General features: G+C 43.2%; 1 protein-coding gene across 1 annotated transcript; it reads right to left on the bottom strand.

Annotated features, from left to right (window-relative positions):
• Window positions 1–322: 322 nt before the first annotated feature.
• LOC119374817 (alanine aminotransferase 1) lies at window positions 323–23937 on the bottom strand. The gene is made up of 13 exons (XM_037645012.2): window positions 23491–23937; window positions 22719–22808; window positions 15709–15817; window positions 15274–15404; window positions 15034–15147; window positions 10642–10771; window positions 9824–9903; window positions 9621–9754; window positions 7002–7110; window positions 1620–1685; window positions 1393–1548; window positions 1157–1269; window positions 323–1043 (listed from the first exon to the last, which is right to left on the bottom strand). The coding sequence occupies exons 1-13, from the start codon at window positions 23743–23745 to the stop codon at window positions 953–955; spliced, it is 1578 nt and encodes a 525-aa protein (XP_037500940.1). The 5' UTR covers window positions 23746–23937; the 3' UTR covers window positions 323–952.
• Between the last annotated feature and the right edge of the window lie 1140 nt (window positions 23938–25077).

Raw genomic sequence — 25077 nt, 5'->3', positions numbered from 1 at the left:
AGGTTCAACATGTTTGAATTTGAACAAACCATGCTATTGCAGTAAGATATTGCTGATATATATATATGTACACACATGAAAAAAGAATTTGACTCAATGTGAATGGATGACAAAGAGAGATGCTGTATACAGATCAGCTAATAACAGTAAATTAACAGTATGAAAATGTCATGTCACAGGGCTTTCAGTTGGCCAGTTCTACTAGCATAGTTAAAAATATTACTTTTTCAAGAAGTACAGCTAAATAATACAAGCTGTCCTAAAGAGTATGGAATAATCACTGCAAAGGATTAAAACGAAGCTCTTGATGGGAAAATGTGCATTAACTAGGAGTTGTATGTTTATTGCTACTTAAAATCAGCTCTGAAGTCATCACAGTGCTAATTTACACTGACAACATAACTCAAACGCTTTCGCAATAATAAAAAGTTGAAAACTAGACCGGTTTACATACTTCCCTTCAAGGGAAACGTGTGTATGGCACTATTTCCAACAGGAAACATCGTAATATATCGCTGCACCTTTAAGAATGTTCATAGCTGTAAAGGCAAACCTACAAATTACTACTCTCCATGCATAAAAAATAGGCAGCAATAATATTGAGGTCAACAATGCATGAATATCATACGCTGTGTCTTAATATTGTAGCAGAACAACAAAAGGAGCATCCGAAAAGCAGTAAAAATAAAAATTCTCGGCACCTTATACCTAGTATAACAGCACTTAAAACTGATGACAAACGTAGAAATTAATGATGTCATACCCACATACAGAGTACTTACACATACCACTATCATCCATTAATGGTCAGACATCTAAACATTGAAAATGATGCACGGTGTTCTAGCTAGTCTCACAGTCTGAGCGAAAGCACGTGGTATAGGTAATTTTTGGCAGCCCCAATGGATACAGCGCAAGGACTATGGAAATGTCTCATTTGTGAATACAGCACTCATTTGTACTTGTTCATGAACTTGTGGTGGAAGTCCTTGAAATGTGACAGCATCAGCTGGAGCTTCTCCAATGGGGGCAATATAGTGGTCCTGAAAACATTCACCAGTCTTGCATTGTAACTGCTGCCAGTTCAACGTGCCAAGACAACTTGCAGTTGATCAGCATAGCAATGAGCAGATAAAAGGACCTCCATCATACAAACCTAAAATGATATGTGCCGGGCACCTGTCCAAAGCCACTTCCAGGGACAACGCACACACCAGTGTTCTCAAGCAGCTGCATTACATAAAAGAAGTCTGGTGCCTGGCCAGCTGCCTGTCAACAGAGAAAAAGACAGAAACCACATGAATAATGTCACGCACCAATTGAGATATTTCAATTCATAACCCCTTCCCCAACCCTCTTTTTCCTTCCCTCTGAACATGTAAGAATGAGCACCTTTGCCTCCTCAATGGCTTTTTGGGGTAGTGTGAACTTTGGAAATGCATACATGGCTCCAGCTACTCTGTTGCAGCGAAACCCTTCAAATGAGTTGAATGTGTCAGCAACAAGCTGTGCTCTCTTTTTCAAAGAGTCCAGGACTGCTGTTTTCTCCTGAAATGTGAAGTGGGTGAATTTTAGCATAATGTTAATGCAAATGCCAGCCATGTAAACAAAGGAGTCACCTTGATGAACAAGTCATATGATGGTTCACCAGGTTTCGGAGGGTTGACAACACAGTCCATGGCACACTGCAAATGTGACTCATGTCAATGAACAAGCACATGTTTAATATCCACTGCAGTTAACAATAACAACAAAAAGAAAAAAAAAAGGATTGTGTAACACTGGGGGGCTATTTTGTACGCGTTCTGTCACAGAACGGAGGCGGGACCGAATGGAAGAATGAGAGGGAGCAAGCAGCCAATAGCTAGCTAAGGAATTTGGGAATGTTTTCAGCGCCCGAAAAAAAATATGAAATTGTTATAGCTGAACATTAATATTGTCTGACATTGTTTTTCAAAGCTTTAAGCTGAAGAACACGATCACTTCAACAATTTATTTGTGTTAGCATCTCGACATGGTGCTAGGTGGTGTCACAGTTTCGAGAGACGGTCGATAGTGGCGCTGGCTACCATGCTGTTCCAACCAATGCTTCTAGTATTTGTCCACTTGCAGCAATATTTGAACAGCACCAGTACTTGAACCGTTATTCAGACGAAAGTGCCGCCGGAACTCCTCTTCAGTCATCACCTCAAGGCATCTTCTACCTCGGGGCTTCGTTTCTGCGTGACTGCAGCAGCCACGCAGGCGACACGAAATGGCATGAACGAGTACGGAGACGATATTTTCACAAACTGTCGCAAAAGGGAGATGGCTGAATACCAGTCAGCGCTTGAAGCCGCTCTTGCTCTCCTCAGCCCACGTGCATACATTTCGATCCAATCCAAGTCGTCCGGGGACCGTTTTGTATCCATTTTTGTCGACAGAATGGGGAGAGGAGGTTGACGGAACGAGGTCTCCGGTCGTTCTGTGGCTATCACGTGACCGTTCGATGGCTTTTACAGGCTATTCTCACGTCTTGGACCGTTAAACAATGCACATTGAATTTGAATCGAGCCTCGACCAATCCCGTGCAGCTCATAGAACGCTCCGCCTCCGTTCTGTGACAGAACGCTTACAAAATAGCACCCCTGGTACAACGTCCCTAATGAAATGAAGCCACAGCTTTATGCATATCCGCAAGACGTTTTCACATAAGCCGCATCTTCACTTCATGGCATTCTTCAGTCTCAAATTTTTAAAGGGCCCCTTACATGGTTTTTTAAATTTGTGTAAGCGATAAGGCTACAACATTATCAAATGATTTGCACCATAATTTAAGCGAAGCTCCTCGTATCAAGGAATGTATGGGCGATTAAATGTTACTCTCTTTCTTGAAGGGACACTAAACAGAAACAATGAATCGGTTTAGATCGATAAATTGTGCTCTTAGAAATCTAATTTCGTTAATTTTGCCATCATAGGTTTATTAATAGAGGAGAAAACAGAGTTCAAAGCTTCATTTTTAAAGTTCACGCCGAAATCTCCCCGTGTGACGTCACGAATTTCAAAGTGTACTTATCGTATTCTGGCGCCATTGGCTCAACAAAATTACCCCAAACTTGGTGTGGTAAGTCTATGGCCCCCTCAGAGGACAATGTACTTCATTTTTACCGATTAGGAACTACGTAGTCCCTAGCAGGCGCCATTAAAACATGTCACGTCACAGCGAATGGTGCGAAAACTTCGTTTTTACGCGTTTCCTCGCTTTCCATTTCGTTCTTGCGCGTTTCCTCGCTTACTAAGCGTCTTCTCGCAGCAAGCGTGGTGTTTTTGGTATCGTGAAAAAGTACTTTACTAATATGAGAAAAAGCGTTTTGCTCTTTAGTGTCCCTTTAACACTGCTTTCCCTCCTCAACTTCTTCAATGAACGACTGGATTCACTGCAGATCTATGGTCGGGGCTAAGCTCCACCTCCTGTGGCCATCCACCAATGTGTGGTTGCTCTCTACACCACCAGGTACCACAAAAATCACGGCGACTAAGAAGTTGGCAGACAAACTGGAACTCTGCGACAAGAATCACTGGTAAAGGGCAAGTTAGTATACTCCATCATTTTCCGCGCACCATGCCACGTCTGCCAACGCAAACTGTGCCGCATCGGCGATGGTGAGCTGGGCCAAAATTGGATGCCCTACACTACAACTGACTGCAACAGCACCAACAGTCCGCGTTGCCAAGCAACCATCTGGGGCATGCACAGAGGGCCACTACAAAGAACACGTGCTGCGATCGTAGGTGCTCGCTCCTGCTTTGCGAGTACTCCGCGCTAGGACTTCTGGGATAGTTCACCGACAAAGCCCAGCGTGTATATGGCACAAACCAGGAGCAGAGCTAATCACGCGTTGGCATCGTTGGAACGCATTTGACGGTGCCATACATGCAGGTCATGTCATGTCATGTCGTCAGAGTATAGTACATGCCGGTTGTCAGCTACTGTGACACCGTGAAGCCCAATGTGCGCCCGTGCCCATTATGTTTGAGTATTATTGCGCCTTACATATGAGAATTGCAGCAGCAGTCAGTGTAAAGGGATAGCCGTAACCATGCAGATCCTGGCTTTGATCACATTGCCAAGAGCTTGATGCTCAGTGTACCAATATGGCAAATGGTACTCAGTGTACCGTTTGCTGATTGTCTTTCAGAGGCACACAATATGGCAGCTTGACATGCCACCTACAACTAGATTTTCAGCCCACAACACAGCAAATGCTACTCATGGTGTTAGACAACACAAGCCACGTGATCAACACTGGGCATGCAGCTCACGTCAACATAGAGCATGTTATAACACAGACGACACTCGCTGTCCGTCTCAAGTTCCCAGGAGTAGTACATTGTGACAGTGTATTCTCTTTCTGTTACCGTGTTGTAACTGCAACAAATTTATAAGTGTTCTAACTATTATGAACAATGTTTGTCCACATTTAAGTTGAAGAATTACCCTTGATGTTAGTGGGAGAGCCAACCAGATCTGTTGTCTGTGATGTCACTCGCCCATGCAACGTGCCATGGGCAGGGGCAGCTGAACACTATTAGCAGTGCCGCTGCAACCTGTAGCGGTGTGCATATTTAAAATCTTATAATAAATTATACACTTTACGCAGAGCACTTAAATTAGTTTGCTTATGATTAGAAGGACTTGTGCTACTGGCTCAAAGTGTTTGTGCAAGATCGCCAAAGCCGTTTCAGGGTCCCATTCCAATTTTAATAATCAATAACAATTACAAAAGTATTTAAGAATGATGATCTTGACTGCTGTTCTCTTTATAAATGCCATATTCCAGTTCTATATTATACACACATGAACATTCTCTGCATAGCAATGTAGTCCTACCTAAAATGCGGCAGGAAAAAGTGTCCACATGATCCTGCAGTGCTAGAAAGTTACTAAAAGCTAAGAAAAGCTTATATTATCATCTTTTAGTAAAAGTATCACTAATAGGTCTCTTGACATGAGTGAAAAAAAATTTAACAAATTACTGCGTACTTACAAGAACAGTAACAGGGTGAGTTTGCCATAGGTCGGCAAACTCGCTCACGAGTCGACTCACTCAGACTCTGATCAGGCAGTGAGTCCCAGTCTGAGCGAGTCCGGGCGAGTAATCTTTTGGCGAGTTTAAGTCCGAGTGAGCCCGGCTGAGAAAAATTTCAGCGAGTCTGAGCCTGAATGAGTCCGGTTGACGAAAATTTTGGCAAGTCCGACTGAGCGCCAAGCGCCAAATATATTACTTGAGGGAGTCTGAGTGAGCGCCACTTTTTTTGTCAAGCTATGGTCCTATCTACACATATTTAGCATTACTATTTATGTCGGCTCACTTTTATACTCTCGTCTACCCATACGTTTCAATTGTTTCATAGAAATATCCTAAGGATTACTGGATTGCAACCACTGATAACTTGTAATTGAAGACACAAGATCAAAAGGTGCCACGTAGAGCACCAATTACGTGAGATATTGCCGTTAAAAAGCATTGACACCATGAACAAAAAAGCCGACTACGTACGTATATGCTAACGCACTCATGAGTCGACTCACTCATACTCACTCGGACTCAAAAATCGGGCCGTGAGTCTGAGTGGGTATGGCTGAGTAATGTTTTGGCGAGTTTGAGTCCTAGTGAACCCGGTTGAGAAAAGTTTTTGCGAGTCTGAGCCCGAGCGAGTCCGGTTGAGGAAAATTTTGGCGAGTCCGTGTCCAAGAGATCCCTAAGCACAAAATACATTTCTTGAGGGAGTCTGCGTGAGCTCCACATTTTTTGCCAGCCTATGAAGAGGGCAAATAGAAAGTGCACACTATCAAGCAAAATTCTTACACTGAAATGCCAGGTCATTAGTAAATATATACAGCATGAAATTTTCATTTTATACTTACAGATTATTGTGCAGAAGCTGTGCAATAAGTGCAGCAATTAAACTTTCCACATGTTTCATAGTGCAGTTGTTTTTGATCGTCTATGCTATTTTATTTTAGAACTAAAGCTAGTGCACATAAGGTTACATAAAGTTGCACAACATTTGTGCACCATTGTGCTGCCGGTACAGGACATATTTTTGATCATGAGCACCACGGTTCCTGGTCACAGAAATATATGTCGCTTTCAGAAAAAGTATTTTCTATATGAATTGAGTTTGGTGTTTAATAAGTTAGAACATTCACTCCATTAAATATTGCACATAGCACTATTGCTAAAGCCTGCAAATGGCTAACACCCACATGCAATGGCTGCTGAGTGATCACTTGCTGTATGCCAGTTTGGCCAGCAATATTTTGCTATTCCTGTAGCCACTATTCCCAAGTGAAAGAAAGCATATTTTTTCTGTTGCAAGAGGTACAACTCTCTAACAACCATACAAGTGACCTTATTCACAACTATACCAGGTCACGAAGCCATGGTCATGGTTGGTTTCCGGTTTGTATTATCATGCTGCAAATTATAACCGCTGATTCCAATTGCAAACAGCATTTATGTTTTGTGGGATAATAATTCATCGCATCATTTTCGTCTTACTTTCCTGTCCTTATTGCCCCAACCAAAGCTTTCTAGAACATCTTAACTTATATTATTTCATTGTGGGTTGGTTTGGTTTGTGAGGTTTATTGTCCCAAAGCAACTCTGGCTACGACAGACGCCGTAGTGGAGGGCTCCGAATTATTTCGCCCACCTGGGGATCTTTAATGTGCGTTAAAATCACACAGTACACAGGCCTCTAGCATTCTGCCCCCATCTAAACGCGACCACTATGGCGAAGATCGAACCTGCGTCTTGGGTCAGCAGGCGAGCACTGTAACCACTAGGCCACCGTGGCTGCTACTCTTTCATTATGCATGGAATATATCTCTCCTATAATATGTTGCATAATCAATTCTAACAAGCAGTAGTTAGGTTCTACAGCTCAACTGTCATCACAGTAGGAAATTTAGCTATCATTCCAATCACAGCATAAAGGTCTCCTCTACTTACCTGGCCTAAAACAGAGGAACACAATTTGGCAGAAACTGACTTCAACAGGACACGCTTTACAGCTGGATCAAGATTTATCACCTCTACATATCCACCACGCAATCCACACCTGCAGGTAATAGACGCACACAAGAGTATTTATTAAACTACGGCCAAATAAGCTTATCCAAATAAAAACAGACAAATGAAGCATCAAAATCTTTCACATTTTCGACGAAATAAAGTAGAGCACCAAGTTTATCGCTGTACTCAAGCAAACCACAATTTCCACCTTTTCTTTCACTCTACAGCATAAAACTAGGCGGCAGCCACTGCGGTGCTACTTCTGGCAGGCAAGAGAAGGAGTTCTTCATGCTTATTTAGAGTTTAAGAAAGAAAGACAAACACTGCACACCAAATGTGAAGAATAAGTGGTCCAATGCACCTTTTGTAGGTGAGTAGTCTGCGCATGCGCGGCGTCGTCAACAAGTGGCGCACCATATTTATTGGTGCCCACAACACGAGGAAAGGAGCGAACGGAGTGACACCTGGCATCGCAAGCTTGCAAATCTTCTCCCCCAAAGGTTGAAATGCAAACCTCCGATATTGTTTACCAGCGCGTGGCGGAAAATTTAGCCACCAGCTTTGATTTCAGCGACCTCTACAGGAAGCGCCATTCGGACCCGGAAAAAAGCCCATTGGGTATTTTGGATGACCTGCCATTTTTCCTGACCAGATTCTGTTGCGACGTACCGTTTTTCAAAGTTCATCACGTGAGTTTCCGGTCTGACGTAACACAGCTGCCGCACTTCCTGCATGCCCTACGAGCTCAGTTTCGATATTGCCGAGATCGGGGCCTCGAATTTCAATGATTAATCTCACATTATGCACATTTTTGGCATTTTTAAGAAATGGGTAAGCCATAAATTGTCACATCCTACAAATTTTCCATATGAGCAACTGCCCTGAAGTTAATAATGAAAACGTTAGATAACGAGTTTTTGCTAATTACCATTAAATTCTGAGCAAGCGCCCCTAGCTGCCCCCCCCCCCCCAAATTTTACAGCCAATTTCAAATTTCCACGCCGTTTTGGGAAACCCAGGAATCGAACCAGTGTCCTCAGATTTAGTAGCGCAATGCCTTGGCCACTAAGCTACCATGGCTAATCGTCATTAAGTAATGCAGACATAAATAGGTGCCTTCCAAGGTAGTACAGATCCTTCTGCTCATCCTGTGCCCTTAACCCTTTGAGGGTCTATGCCGTACATGTACGTCATCGCCTGTATGTTTAAAACGTGCGCCTCTTTCGATCATTTCTCTTGCTTGGCATGTGCTGCCACACTTCGGGAATATGTTGCACTTTTTTCATGCGCCGATGTCTCTCCGTTGTTTTTTTCCCCTTTCCAAAGCGGCGCGCCAGCTTTCGCTTGCGCATCCGAGCGCGCGCGCACGCGGTGCGGCTGGTTTTGCATGCCTTTTTAGATCATTTCTCTTGCTTGGCATGTGCTGCCACACTTCGGGAATACGTGGAATTTTTTCGCGGCAATGTCTCTCCATTTTTTGTTTCTTCTTTACAAAGCGGCACACCGGCTTTCGCTTCTGCATCCAAGTGCACACACGCACGGTGCGGCTGCTTTTGGTTTCGACCTTTGGGTGGTTATCGCATCTTGTGGCCGCAAAGCTGATGGCTGTCTGCTTTCTAATCTCTTAAAGGGTGATCGCTTGTTACTCTCTCGTTTATTAATCCCCGGGGAGCGATGACATCCGTTTCCATGCGGCGCAAATTACATAAACGATGCCACCGTCGTTGCGTTTCCTGTTTCGGGGACTCGGAAAAACTAACTCAGTCTCGGTGGCGATAAGACGAAGGATTATTATAGCTTTTTCACTCGTTTTGTTTTCCAGACGGGCGCACAACCACGCAGTTTTCTTCCGTGCACTCACTCACACAGTTCGCTGACGTTATGAAAGTGTGCGCCATTTGCCCTGCTGCTAGTGAGTCGAGCGGCGATTCTTCCGATGTGGACTATTCTCTAAGTGCCGAATCAGAATCATTAGATGTCAGTTCATAACAGTTCAAACTCAGAAGATGATGAAGGAGGAGCGACATCTCGACCATCACACGCTGAAAAGTTTTTAGTGTTAGAGCAAGAGCAATTTTTACTGGAAAAGTACTCTGGTGTGCTTATTTTCATATGTCTGTGAGCTATGTTTAATACAATGCATAATTTTTATTTATAAAAAATCGTATAAGTGTTTTTTTAGGATTTTGCTTGATGTTACTCAAGAATAAACCATGTGTATATAACAGCAAAAATGATTTTTTTTGTCACTTTACGGTCACGCAAAAAAATTTTAGACAATTTGTTTCTTAAATAGAATTGTCTGAAGAATTTGTTTAGAAATAAAATACACATTTTTGGAGTGTATATCGCAAAAAAAATCGACCATCAAAGGGTTATAGCTGAACGAGGGCACTTATACCCACACAAACGTTGAATAAAAAACTAAGGTTCATTTCACTCATCCACCTGCAAAAGTACATCTCAAGTCCACAGGCATAGTGCAACAACTACACCACCAGGAGCACACTGAAGAAAACTTGCAGTCTTTTTTAATGCTTTCAAGCGTAAACTCACTCTCCCATGTAGCCTTTTGAAGCAGACATAAATGAAGCAAGTTCCATGTCAGAGTAAGGGGGACCCATGTTGTGCATTATCTTGCGAAAACTGTGGAATGCAGCCCCTTCAGCATAGATGTTGTGCTGATACACCTGCGAGTATCAACAGAATGCAAGAGCAATTTCAACAAATAAAATATTGCAAATTAAGTAACTTATTACCTCATCAGCCATAAGGAAAAGCTTGTGCTTATAAGCAAACTCAACAACTTCTTTGATATTCTGCTCCGTCAGGACTGCTCCTAGAGAAGAGAACAAGTCATGGAGAATTAATGTAATGTTCCAAACAACTCGTTGCTGGGCAAGTTGGTTGGCTCACTGAACATTCTTTCAATGCAATGGCATAAAAATCTGTAGTGTGTAGTGTCTGCTTTTCACTTTGTTAAAAAAAAGTGTATAGCAATGTACTGATCTTTTTTTTCTAACATTATATTTTAGCAGATTCAGAAATTTCATCCTTATAAAATTAATGTCATGGCTCCTTCCAGTAACAAAGTGCAACATTTTATGACATACTAATAAATAAGGCAGTTAAAAGAACCCAAGGGCATTTTTAGCGACCAAGTCTGAAGATTTCAGATGGTACTAACAAGTTACATGTGTTACATAGAGGTTTTTATATTATAAGGTCAACCTTCATTTCTTTAACCTAGACGGCACTGACAAAATTTAATAATTTATCTAGTGGTTGGAATTAAAGGCAATCACAAACAAGAATCATGTATCATACGCCAGTGCCTCATAGCGAACCATCTGTAAACATTCAGGTAAGCTTATCATGCAGTTGTAACATAACATGTTATTGTGCAAAAGGACAAGAAATGCTTTGAAGTAACAGCAGGACAGGAAAAAGCATAACAAGTACAAACCGAATAGCCTAACAATAAGTGGTGATAACTGTGTCATGCACTAAGTTACCAGCTATGAATCTGCTGCCAGCACTAGACTCTTGTGCTCAGCAAAATGTTACTGCCACTCACCGGTAGGGTTTCCAGGATTAATTACAACGAGACCACGGGGATTGCAAACTTTTTTAGCTTCATTGAGAGATCTTTCAAGTTCTTTGATGCTCAATGCCCAGTCGTTTTCTTCATCCAAATAATAGTTTATCTGCAGACATCAATAAAAGCGCAATTCAAACCAGCGCGTCAAGCCAAACTGAGATGGAAAGCTGCATTAAACTGGAATTGTAGCCGGTACTGAACCTAAAGAACTTTCCTTAAGCTGATCTGTAAAAAAAAACTGTTAGTGGTTCAGCACAAAGCTGTTCAAACATGTAAGGTGAACATGGGAGCTCAATAAATAAGCAACTCCTGGAAATAATTACAGCTTCAGTAGGCACCCCCCATTAGTAAAATATTAGGAGTTGTGTTGTGTGCAAGAATGGGATGCGATAAGAAGCTGCCACTTCTGAACGCTGCCATGCGAGTTGTGTTGCATGACGAGAACACTGTTTCAGGAGTGCCACAGAATGACTGTTAGGGCCCGCTCACACTAGCGGCAAGCCTGCCGCAACGGCGCGGTGCCGCAGAACGTTCGCCGTCGCCGCACGCGCGAGTGCTGTCCTACTTGCACGGCAAGCTTCGCCGGCAAGCCTCCGAAAAACATGGCCGCACTGCTAAAAGCGGTTGTCGTCCACCTCGAATCTATCAAGTGGCCGCCGTGCGCTCTGTAGCGTGTAAGCTCCGAACTGATGCTTCCATTTGCTTTAGATCAATGTCCTTAAGCTTCGACAGCAAAGTATTCGTGCCGATTCGGCCCCGTTTTTGAGAGCCGTGCTCAAATAATCGATGCTGCAGGCTTAGAGAGTCGAGAAGGGCGCTTCCGGATGCTCGGAGGACATAGATTACGCGTTTGTTAGTTGTTTCTGATTCTCCATAGCTGGCGCCACTTGACCTGGCGCCAGCTTGGGGACACTTTATTTGGTTTTACGCGACGCTGTTTTTAATGCCGGGCAGACTAAAACGTTCTACTGACTGCTGGAATCATGCCTGGCAACGACACGAACGACATGCGCACTTTTAGCGTGAAAAGCGCGGGAAAAAAAAGCAAGCAGCTCGAAGCGTCCTGCGACCGACGCACACGACGCGGAGAGCTGAAAGCAGACGACGCGGCACGCCGTAGTCATAGCAACCGCTCCTCTGTCGCTATTTGGCCACGTCGCTCTGCGGCAGATGGAGGACGGCGAGAAAATGGGTCTCGGACCTATTCTGCGAACGGCAAAGAACGGTTGACGTGCGCGAACGAAATCGCTTACGCACGGCAGCCTGAGAACGTCAAACGGCAAACGGCGAGCTGCCGTGCCGCTAGCGTGAGCGGGCCCTTACTGTTGATACTCCCAATTTGGCTTCCAGGTCTGCATTCTACTGTAGCAGATAAACCATAAAACATACACACCAGGATACATGGAGAGCTGAAAACTCGGTGCGCTCAAAAAAGAAAAATATGAAAACCAAAGCATTCAAATTCAACATCGTGGATTCTTGTTCCAATTACACAGCTGTCACTAAGTAATGCCATCACCACCTCAGTGCGCAATAAGGATGACTGTAAACAGCACCGGAAATCTTGTTGCAAACCACGGATCAACAAGTTTAACACCCACAGGCAGAATACAACCCTTCTTGACTTTTAGAAATCATTCCCAGGGCACAACGTGCACGTTTGAAAATTGCTGTGATGTTAAGAAAATACTTCTTTACTGCTTAGACACAGCAAAAGTCTCACCAACTATTGCTTTAAAAGACCACTGACAGCCAAAATTTTGTCTGTGACTTTATAGCATCTGTGCCAGCTCTTGGGTAGGTTTGACTAGTCATGAAAATTTTCCACAAAAATAAATGTGAAGTGGGGGAAAGAAAGCCATGAGAAAAACAGGTTCTTTCCCCAGAAATCTGAAATGAGTGGAAAAACATTCTAACATCTCTTAATATACGGAAGAAAAAACATTAGTATGCCGGGATATATGCAAAGACTTGTTTTGAAGAGTCTCATCATGGTGTTAATGTTTGATAACAAATAACATTCTCTTTTATTCCTCCAGACATCCTTGGTAGTACGAATATCTCACTGACTTATCATGAAAGCTGCGCTTTCTTACTCAGTGAGGCGAAGATGGTGTAATGTCTATACTATTGTGAAAATTTAGTTTCCTGGACTTTGGATGCTAATGCGGCCAATTACAAATGGCTAAAACCATGAGCCAAAGAAGTGGGTGCATTTCGACCTATGGAACCGTGAGGAAGAAGTACAGTAGAACACCGCTGATACGTTTTCGAAGGGACCGTAGGAAATAAATGCAAGAGACGGGAAACGCAAGAGCCGAAAAACAGGAAAAACGATAAAATATTTAGTGGTACAGAATTTTATTTCAATGCTTACGAGCAGCACGAAAATTGGCGCGCTCAGCCACGATCTAGTTGACGGATAGAAACGCGGAGCTGGGGACGGCCTCATCCACAGAAATGTAATCAACGTTATGTTATTTTTTTAACACCAACAGCTGTAGGCATGAAAGAACTAAGCACACGCAATCACGACCAGCGCGTCGAGTCCGACCGCGAACCGCGCGCACGACCATGCGAGCTCCAACCAGCTCGAACTCCTCCCGTCCTCCGACAAATAATGATGATGATGAGTCTACGCCAACGCGATGGCAGAAGTGAATGCCAATCTCGAAGACGTTGCTTTCGCAAGCAATTACATCATAGACGCCATGTTTGTAAAATACAAATCTCAAAGGCTATGCTTTTGTCAGTAGTAAATGCCAATCTCGAAGGCCTTGCTTTCGTGAGCAATTACGTCATAGACGCCATCTTTGCAATACGAATCTCGAAGGCTATGCATTTGTTTGCAGCAATCGAAAGATCCTGTTGCTTGCACCTCTCATGCGGCTAGAGTTACGGTCAAACCAGGTCAAGCTGCATGAAAATGCACCAATTACCGCTCTCTTCGGTAGTCACTCCGTCGGCTCCGAGCGCACTTCGCGACGTATCATACGGGAACGGTCCGACAGTTACGACGTAACAGCGGGGTTCCCAGTACATTGTATCCTATGGGAGCTATGCCGGGACCGGCGGAAAACGACGTAACAGCCGGGAAAACGCAGCAGTGAGGAATGTAACAGCGGGGTTCTACTGTATTCGCAACTACAGGTTTGTCTTCTGTAATATGCTTGAAACCAGTCAACAAGAAGATATTCTTCAAAAACTGCCGTTATTTATCCTGCAAGAAAAAGCTTGCCACTATAACTGATAAAATGAAGACCTAACATTTCTTTCTGAACATCTTGCTGAAAAACGTCATCTCAAATTTCAACTCATACAGGCATTTTGGCAAATGTTTTCAAAACCATTTAGGCTTAGCCTTTTCTCTACTTTAAATTCAGTGTACACTGAATGTAGCCTTTTTTTTAATGAAGATCAGTTAACAGTAGATCGATGCAAAAGTTGTAAAAATCCAAGACACACTGACAAGACAGTGCAGCAAGTTTCAGGCTCAAACTAAATTCATTACCTACATTTTCAGCTCTCTTACCAGATGCAGCATAAAAGATCTATTTGTGAAGCACGAAGTTCAGAGGAAGACTGCTTTGAGATTTAGAAAATTTGAGATTTACACTTGTAAAGTGATGCCAGGTAAGCAGGAGCTAATAAAAAATGCCACATACAGTGCACTGCAAGGCCTGCAAACCAATTCAGAAATCCACTAACAGACTTAGCAAACATCTCATGTGGGTTTCAAAGCCAGTTTCTTTCCTGACGATACGAGTGAGAACATTTACAGGGACTTCCCTCTTTTTATCTTTTTTTTTGGTAAAAGGTTAGATCCAATGTCCGACAAAAGAAAATGCGACGTCTAACAAAGGTATGTTTCCCTGCATCAAGTGGCAGAGGGACAGCACACCACCAGCATCCAAATGTCACCTGAATGTGTGTCACCAAATGCCACCTGTAAAGTGACGCCAACCAAACTGTGGCATGGCTTACATTAATGCACTAAGTTTTATTGTGTGTATTTGAACAGTTGCTGTTTCCCACTTGTTATACCCCGAGAAAAAGAAGCAAAATAAGTACCCCCCCCCCCCCCCTCCCCCAACAGTTATAAGGGTGCCCTCCCATCTCTAGGCATGGTGTCACGCCCTTCGGCAAGCAGCCCCGGGCTGGCGCGCGCACTCAAACCTACAAAATTAAAGCCACCTGTTAAAAGCTATGTCAAAGAAACGCTTAATATCAAAATTATCCCATCTTCTGAGTGCAAAGTGAGCAGTTATGAGATCTTCAAGGATAATGAGTACTATGCATCTCATACCAACATTACTTCACTTCATTTTTTTTGCTGCTTGAACAGAAAAGGAAATGAGGACAGGATACCTGATATACACCATACTCTGCAAGGGTTGCAGAGTAGAGAGGATACTGGGGGATTGGAATCATCACTCCAGATGGCTTTCCGTCCTTATGCACATTAAGCAAGTTCAGCACAGACTAGAAAGAAAAAGCTCCCAATTACAAAATGCTCACTTTATGAAAGCAGGAACTTAATACAGGCATGCAATAACAAAAATATTACTTTCAATATAATAAATCGATAAACTAATGAAGTGTACACACCCGAACAGACTCGCTGGCACCAGTTGACAGAAGCACATCCTCATACTTGGCATTCACACCATCTCGCTGACTTATATACTCAGCAACATGTTTCCGAATGATTTCGACACCTGCACTATCACTGTAGGCACCTGGGCAATAAAAATAACAGGAGCAGGCGAACAATGATATAAAAATTCTGAAAATTCTAGCATGAAGCTATAAAACTATTTACTGCACCTAAACCTAACGATGCATCACAATGCATCAGCACAAATTTCGGCAGCAGCTTCATAAAAATAAACATTTGTGGTGCAGCATTTTCACTCACATGATGAAGCACATAAACTTTGTTTTATATGTATTTGCCAGATGTAATGTTGATGTTGATAACTCTTTTGCTATACACAATGCGTAAACAAAGTTAAAAGAATGCTTTGAGTCACTATTGCTTACCTACGCTTTTTCCTCCGCAGCCCTCCAGAATACTTTGAGCTCTTGATTTTACATCAGCAGGAATCAAGTCCCCTTTCATCAAGTCAGGTTTTGCACATGCTGCTATGACCTAAGAAACAGACAGCAGGAAAAGACCAAAATGTTTATGAAAATAGCAGAGAAGCAACAAACATTTTCATTTATGTTAGAAAAAGCGAACGCAGCAACTCTGCACAAGGACACACTGAAAATTGGTACCTTACTGTTATCAAGTGTCCAACTAAAAATTTATTTTAAGAGCTCAATTTTGAACATTTTGAATGAATATGAGCACAAAGCATCTAGCAATAATCCCTTCAGCAAATTATTGTAGGAGCCCACAGGTGTGAACTAAATAATAATAATAATAATATCTCGGGTTTAACGTCCCAAAACCACGATATAATTATGAGGGACGCCATAGTGGAGAGCTTTGGAAATTTCAACCACCTGGGGTTCTTTAACATGCACCTAAACCTAGGTACACAGGCCTCAAACGTTTTCGCCTCCATCGAAAATGCAGCCGCCTCGGCCGGGATTCGATCCCGTGACCTTCGGGTCAGCAGTCGAGCGCCATAACCACTAGACCACCCTGGCAGGGCAGGGGTGTGAACTGAAGTTTAGTCGCATGCATAGTTGAAATGACAGTTCCATGGTATCAGCAGCAAGGTTGTGCTGCAATCACAGCAACTACAGGAGCTGACAATGCCAGCTGACAACAACATGTCAAACTGCTGTAGATAGCAGGAAAACTGATTGATTGATGGTGTTTTGTGAAGCTGTATGGTGGGCTACACAAGGGTCATGCAGAGTAGGACTCATTTAATTCTAACCTCCTAAGCTTCTTGTAATGTGTTAGCTGTGTTCAGTCCCAGGAGTAGAAGCTGTCCATGCTCAAAAAATAAGAAAGAAGACCAGTCGCAACTCTGGTGCAAAGTTCCAGAAGTAGGTCCATTTTCCCAGGAACCTATCACTGAATACGAAGACAAGCACGTGGTAGTGAGAGTAAGCGGAAGCTAATTCCTACTTTTTTTTTATGTCATTACTATTCCACCATTCCACCTTTAAAAATCAATCCTTAAAAAAATATATATTTTTCTTAAAAAATTTAGAACATCCAACCATTTGTTTTCGACTTGAAGTGGCTTTTAACATATTAATAACTGCTTTACTCGAGGCACGTGAAGCTGTCTCAAGGTACAGGTACGAATTCCTACTCGGAAAACAAGCAGAAAAAAAAATAGCAATGCAGGAGTACAGTTATCATGCAAGTAGCTATGTATGCAATATAGAGGACTGTGCATGCCCCAATTGAACATTACCTCTCCATCAACTCTGTTAAAGGGCCCCTCACCAGGCCACATAGCAAATTTTAGTTAGACGCTGGAAGTTGTTGTGTGCCGAATGAAGAGCAGTATGCCGCAAGAATTTTTCAAATCGGTTCAGTACGAGCTGAGAAAAACAATAATTTGCAGCGGCGCGAAACCATGATGCGAGGAGGCGAGTTTCAAACCCTTGCCACTCGTCCCGTGTAGCCTTCACAAGCCAAATCCCTTCCCTGCCCTCTTCACTTGACACATACGCATGAACACGTCATGCGCATGCATGGTCACGAGCGCATGACGTTCCTGAGCCAGCCCGAGCACGCGAGCGGCGTTGCACGGCCACCACCTCTTTTTTTTTTTTTTTTTATGTAGTGGCCATGGGCGTTTTGTCGGCGTTCTCTGTGGTGTACTGCCTGTTTCTGCGGGACGGGCATGAAAGTTGAGACATTTGTACGGGCACGAGAGTGGCGGTATCATGCGCCAGTGCCGCATTACGTTTACTTGGACGCGGTAGAATAAACGAGCATAATGAGTGCTCGAACGCGCCAGAACATTACTTTCGTTTCCAGGGCTGGCGTCTGCTCGATGCGCTACCCGCGGGGACACGGACGCATGGGAAAGGGAGGCGCATTAGCCCCGCATCTCGCTGTAAGTCACGAAAAAAAAAAAGAAAAAGACGCACACATTCCCTTTGTGTTTCTCATTATTTCTCTCAAGTTTTATTAATCTATTCAAGCAACAAATTACACAAACTACACATGTCGTGTCAAATAATTATCGCAGCGTCACATGCTACTGTTGGCGACGTCAGAGCACAGTCGTCTACGTAGAGGAGCAACGTCACAGCACTACCATCTACGTAGGGCCATTTTCTCATGTACGTCATCCCCTCATTCTCTAAAGCGCGCGCCCGCGAGAGGAAGGGCAAGCAGCGTTCACCTTGAAATTTGACCCATTTCTTCGGCGCGTAGCGTTGCAAATTTTGGCAGACGTGATCGTGAACGCCCATTGTATGCATTGCGCTCGTTAGCTCAAAATTGTCAAACCTGGTGAGGGGCCCTTTAAGTGAAGAAAAAACAAAAGAGTGAAATAAAATTTACCCAGAAACTTTTAAACCTGTACCAAACGCACAGGTGATGGACACGTGTCCAGTTTATCAGATATGAGGTAGACGCAAATGTCAAAATGAATGTATGTTACCGACCTCAGGAGTTGCAATTAAATCCCACACTCATCTCATAATGACCACTTTCATAATAGAGCAAATGCTGTAAAAAATAGTAAAAATGCTGCTGCAATGTACGGCTGTGAAATAGGCCTGCATACCATTGAAAGCCCACCACAGCCAGCAAATGCAAGGTAACGGCAGTCTTCGGCAGTAACTAGTAACTTTTTTCAGTAACTTGTAACTGTAACACTGTTACTTTTTTTACACGGTAACTGGAACAGGAAATACCGTTACAGTTACTTCTGTTTTTATAAAAAAATATCCAACTGCAACACTCGTTAAAGGCCGACGTTAAACGCTTTCCACTTTTGGAACTTCCTTCTTTACCATATCCTGTATACACCTTTCAACTTTCCACAATAGGGCTCCCCGTGCCGTTTAGGAGAGGAGGTCGCTAAGAGGATTATGTTCCCTGCAGAAGGCCGAGGTCAGAGGTTGGTCTTTAACACAACTTCAAGTTCACTTGTAAACTAGATATCGTAACTCAATCATGCTGCAACTGAACAGCTTGCCAAGTTCAAATCCGTTTTTTTTTTTTTTTCCCATAATATATATCACCTTTGTCACTAGAGCTTGTAGCTCTGTTCTTGGTGTACCGGTGGAGCATTAGGACGCCTAGTTCATAGTCTCCGTTGTCCGTGGCTCAGAGCTAATCCCGCTTGACAGGCGGCTAGAAAGCTCTAGCGCACGAAATGGCTAAGAGCCAGCAATACCATGAACTAGCGAAGCAATATTTTAAAACCTCTTTGGAACTGATTGTAAATGGTTTACTCCGACATAACACCAACAATTATTAACCCTTTCAATCCCAATTTACTTTTGTTTTCGGTGTAAGCAACTGGTTTTTACAATTTCAGATGCGCATGATCATGATAGTCCAGAAAGATGAAAAAATGTGTGCTCGCGCTTTTCAATCAAGAGTAATTAGTGACCAAATTAATTTGTGAATTAATTACATTTCGTAATATTTCAATCATTTTTTCTTAATTTCTTACTTAAAAATTATTTCGATGAGATAGCATAATACACAATAGCCAAAATTCAAATTCTCAACACAGAACTAAGATAAATGCCCTACTTCTGCATGGTGAAAGAAGAAGCTGCCTCAGCAAAATGCACAAACAGCGCAACTGCTTCTGTAATTTTTTCATTCACACGTGACCTTGCTTTGTTGAATGTACCAGGTTGGCACCATATGTAGAGCAGATGCTCAATATGAGCTCTTGAGGAAGCACAAAGCTTTATTTTTACCAGATGCTTTTTACGATTCCAATTGGAATCACTGGACCTGAAAGGGTTAACGATATGACAGACGTTTCGCCTCCTATGCAGGTGGCATCCTCAGGTTGTTGCAAGCCCGCGCGTCGCGAGGTATGAACCACGATTCCAGGATGTTCTTCCCTCTACCTTCATTCACGAGCCAGCGTTGTCCCACTGTTTAGGTCAAAACTATGCACTGTTGTCCAGCAGTGTTCAGCAAGCCCCATCGTAGAACGCGCTGCATGGGTTGCTTTAGAAGCATCCCATTTTTCCTGCCTGTTTCGATGTAAGTCGCGTCGCAATCTCCACATTGTACTTGTAGATGACCCCGCTCTGATTGGCTCTGATCATCCGCAGGTGTAGTCTTTGGGTCTAAGTTTCGCGTGAACACGTCTCAAGGTATAACGGGGCTTAAAAACAGTGTGCTTGCCCAGCGGACGCAGAGCTCTCCAAACAGAGTATGATAGACCTTGGACATAGGGACATAGACACAATGGACGTCGTCTTCACTCGTGACGCACTCCTGTTCCTCTTTGCATGCATTTCAGGGTATCGTTAATAAACGTCGTCGTTCCAGAGCATCAACCACGTTTTCCACTTCTATTATCCAAGGACATTTATTGATGCGGCAGAATGAGGCGTACACAAGGATTGCTTGTGTTGGGCCCCCTTTTTATAGGTTTCCTTCATCTAGGGTTTTGCCACATGCAATTTCGACTACCCGCACACCTTCGCACATTTTGATTAAATAAGTACTATAATTTGTTTTGTGATCTATTACTGAATTTATACAGTAATGGAAAATTAATGGCATTACTTTTTCACAGTAACTGTAACCGGTTAATTTTGGAAACTCTAACTATAACAGAGTTACTTTTTTGGCTTAGGTAACTGTAACTGTAACACTGTTACTTTTTACTGGTAACGTGCCCATGACTGGGTAACCAAAAGACGCTTAAAAGAACCTGAACTGTCAGAAATATTGCTATAATTTACTTCACGACTTTACAAAAAATGTTCCTCTGACATTTATGTTGGAGCGTCCTTACAGGGAAGAAAAAAAAAAGCAATATTCTGCGATTGAAGCAAACAATGTATACATTATTTCGTATAATGCATACAACATACAGCACAGCATTTGTTTCAATAAAAAACAAGCATCCAAACCACATAACTGATGATAAGGCGCTCCCAGAAACACTGCAAAACACGTAGTGCTTTCCACATACATTTGCCGGTAAAGATTACTGTTGCGCAAGCTGCCACAGTGATAGCAGCTTGCAATGTATCTGGATGTGGTCTTGTCCATAAATATTGTGAAGTGGTTGCTGAATCCATCATGGTGCACCATAGTGACCACAAAACGATTGTCACTACCATTACTCTGAAGCAATAAAGCATTGCATACCACCAAGCAGTTGTATAGCGGTGGTTGTCAACAGTTTCGCTGGACATCCACTTTCGCAGAGCCAGGACGGCAAGTTTTTTTTTTTTTCCCCATTGAATTTGCTGATCGTCCCAAGAGATGTACTTTTTTTATTATTGTATTATTGCATTATAGAATCGCTCCTTCAAGCTAGATTTACTTTATCTTATTAATTCTGAAATAATTGTTTTTTATTTATGTTTGATTTTTTATGCTTATTAACCGCACTCCACCCCCCTCATTATCTTTTTTAGTTCATCGTTTTAGCAACTTCACTGTTGTTATCCCCCCTATGTAATGCCCGATTCTGGGCCCTTAGGGTAAATAAACGAAATGAAATTTATACAATGCAATCTCGTGTCACAACACTCACTCATAGGACTTAAACACAAAGTACTTCCATCAGGTTCACGTGACAAGAGCCGAAATTTCATGCACACATGCCTGTGAATGATCTCTGCTTTGGTGCTATACAAGAAGCACGCTCTGGCTGTAGTGCTTTTGACACATAGTTTGTGCAATAAAGTTTTGTACACGTATATGTGCATATGTATCAGATTTCAGAAGCCCAATTACAGAAGAGATTTCCACAGAAAACATATATTTAAGTCATCAAGTTGAAGAATCAGTGAAGAGCCTTCAAAATACCGCAATGCAAGACATTGCTTTTTAAACTGCCAGTAATTGGTGATCAATAGTAGCAGAGCAAAGGCAATAATTTGACAAGTTTGTCAGGCTACCAACATTTTCACTGCAGGCAGTCCACAGCAGAGGCAGTGCAAACACTTTATATGTTGCCAATATTCACACTGTGCAGCAGGGTTCATTCATAGGTACAATTGTCTGGAAAAGTATGGCTAAACATGCGAACCAACTGGTACAACATGCATCTCCGACAGAGGCGTAGGCAGAAATTTTTTTTTTTTTCTGGGGGGGGGGGGGGGGGGGGAGGGGGCACCCCCTTGATTTGAAGCGGGGGCCAGGCAGGCAGATGTGGTCAAGTGTCATTTTGGGCTCTGTATGCCATAGCAAAAAAAATTTCTGAGAGGGGGGGGGCACGGGCCCAGTGTGCCCCCCCCCCCCCCCCCCCCCGGCTACACCACTGATCTCCGACCACTGCAGTGTATCAAGTCTTGGCAGCAGAGCTGCATCAGAAGAAGCTTAAAAGTTGTTTGTATAACAGCAAATAAAGGTAAATTTGGAGGCTTTACAGGTGAGTATATAACCCATTCAGCAGTGGTGTGTACAATTGTACACTTCAACTGCAGAGGCCTGTCATGCACAGCACGTTACGTCAAACTTGAACCACTGTGTGCACATTTGTACACGTTTCCTGAGTGAACACCCGGCACTCATTCAGCTGCGTAGTGGCGCAGAGGATCGCTTTGCTGAAGACACTACCAAATTTGACAAGCTGTTCAACATGCCTCGTTTCGGGAGCCATGCCAAAATTATAATCTTTGTTTGCTCGGAATGGATATAACTAATAAATTGTTCATGTATTTCGAACTTGTGAGTTGATTATTTTTACACAAAATTTGAACATGAGTGGCTTCAGAATAAATAGACCTTTAATTACACAAACTAATTCATGAAAAATGCACATGGATAAACCTGTGTAAATTTCACACATTTACAGAGAGAGTCCATCATAATTTGCACCTGAAGAGGATAAGAAGGCCGTGAAATAAATGTTTTTTAAAGCCGGACTTTAAAAAAGAAGAAAAAAAAAACGAAGGTTAGAAGATAGTACCTGGCGAAAGAAGGTCAATGGCACTTGACCCATTGCATGGCAATCGCCTATGTTGGCTCGAATCACTTCAGTGAAGTTGAACTTTTTGCCCTAGGGAAAAAAAAAAGAAAATGCAGTGGACATGAATACTTAGACATACAAACGGGTCATGTTAACTGTCGTACCATGTGAGGCTGAATCAACCGGTGTCAAAGCATTTACCTGCGGTGTAGAACTTTATGAAACAGACAAACTTTCCGAGCCGCTTTTCGCTGCGGTAGGCACAAAGTTCATATCGTAGATCATTCGACGCGCCGGCGTAATCGCAGCAGCGAAATGCCGCCAATCATGTCTTATCTGCTCCGTAATTCGCACTTCGCGGAAGGCGGCCTCACCGTGGCCATTGAAGAAAGCGCGCAAAGCACTGTTGAACGCTACTTTTCTAGCAGTACACATAACTTTCACTGCTCACGGACTACCTGTACACGCAGAGGCACTTCAAAGATGAAGAAAAAAAAAAAAAAGTGGTCACGCGCAGCCTCGCACGGAGACACAGACGGAGAGCGACTACATTCCGTACATCCGTCCGTGCGATCGCGCATACAGCCGCTCAACACCGCTGCCGCGCAGTTTTACAAGTAATTCGTGCTTAAAATTTCGCGAGCATGGCAGTATTAACTACCGTGGAGGCTCCCGTAAGCACGTGCAGACGCCTCCAACACGAAACCGGGTAGCCGCCGCATCGCTGTCACGTATACGCGAAGCATGGTGAACGGAAATGCACCGTACTCACCGCTTTAAGGTCCTTCTCAATTTCCCCTGCTCGAATAACGATGGGACCGCGAACAGCATACTCCATGGTTATGAGGTGAGGGTTCATGTTGTCAAGAGTTACCGTTCTTCCAGCCATGGTTGATGCGGCACGACGAACAGCTGCTTCTACACGGAAGTTATGAACTTTCAGCGATGCTGCCTGCAGCCGAGAGTCACGTGATAGCCGAGCCTCCGATAGGAGGCGAACTTGCCGGAGAACTGCGTGCTTGTGCATGCCTATCGCAGGGCTCTCCAGAAAAAAAAAACGCACTCTTTCTGACAGGTTTTGCAGTTTGCAAAGTACTACGAACCGCTTCCTCTCAATGCATTCGCAGAATCAGGGTGACAAAGAGTTTAAGGCGCAAGTTCACGATATTCCATTTCGTATACGCGTCCTCACGCAAATAAACACTCGCAGGTCAAAGCAGTTCCGCAGAAACTACAAGCACGGGACTTTGCAAAAAACATACTCAAACGTTATATCCGTCACATGGCCGTTACAATGTCTATGTTATTGGAAAAAAAATTATTCTTTATTTAATATTTTAATTATGTCCTTAGAACATCCGCCATGCTTCCACTATATTTTGTGATTGCAGGGTTGCAGCACGGCTTGCAGCGAGTGAAATTTACCGCCGTAATTTCGAGAGAAAAATCACAACCGGAGGTTTTGATGGCTGAATGTAGCTTGTCAGCGTGTTTGTTTGTAATTATGGTTTTGTTCGCAAGACGTGCACGCCGTCGCACCGAAACTGGAGTGTACTAGAACCGCTTACCGAAACCCCGAAACTGCATGAACGCGAAGCAACGGAGACTAAACAAACAGAAAAACGCGCGCGTCGCCTTTGAATGTAAAATAAGTTTTAAATGGCACCAAATAAAAAGGGCTCGTTGATGGCCTACATAACGTTCTGTTGGCTGTGGAATCAGTTCATTCGTACCATGAATGGAACAACTGTTTGCAGATGCACACGATGAACTTGCTGAAACGCCTGCTGAAAATTTTATTGCAAAGGTAAGAACATCGGAGGTTCCTGACAGATTGCGCAAGCAAAACTGAATATTTTCGTTGGGGGGGGGGGGGGGGGTAGGGGGGTTGAACCCCCCACTCCCTTGGCTACGCCCCTGCAAGTTGTAAGTACCCGAATATTTTATGAATTATTAGAAGCTAACGCCACACTTGTTCATACTTATCACGATGCACGAGGGCAGGTGACGCGCTAAGCAATAAAAGCGCCCATAAAAGTGGTGTTGTCGGCTACATTCTACTTTTCTCACATCAAAGTTTCGAGTTCTCACTTCTCACAGCTTCTAAGTGCACGATTATATTTATACCTTGATATTAAAAGTTAGCTTCAATTTGTAAATTTATTAGCCAGAAATGAAAGACTGCAAATGCTGCCAACCCTTTGCACTTGTGTACTAGATTTTAAAGATAGGTGGTGTCCAAACGCGACTGTTATTTCTGGGTACCAGCTACAGATCTCAAAAGTTATGATGTGTACTGGGTCTGGGAGCCGAGTCACCGAGTTATGGTTACGGCACTTACGGTCCCCGAAAATGCGCC

This window comes from Rhipicephalus sanguineus, chromosome 1, assembly GCF_013339695.2.
Source record: "Rhipicephalus sanguineus isolate Rsan-2018 chromosome 1, BIME_Rsan_1.4, whole genome shotgun sequence".
NCBI lineage: Eukaryota > Metazoa > Arthropoda > Arachnida > Ixodida > Ixodidae > Rhipicephalus > Rhipicephalus sanguineus.
This window is presented reverse-complemented; position numbering and strand designations above follow the sequence as displayed.

Coding starts and splice junctions, on each gene's coding strand:
- LOC119374817 (XM_037645012.2), bottom strand. CDS start 23,745: ATGCACAAGCACGCAGTTCTCCGGCAAGTTCGCCTCCTATCGGAGGCT. Junction 22,809..23,490: donor TTGAGAAGGACCTTAAAGCG/GTGAGTACGGTG, acceptor TTTTTTCCCTAG/GGCAAAAAGTTCAACTTCAC. Junction 15,148..15,273: donor GTGCCAGCGAGTCTGTTCGG/GTGTGTACACTT, acceptor TTTTCTTTCTAG/TCTGTGCTGAACTTGCTTAA.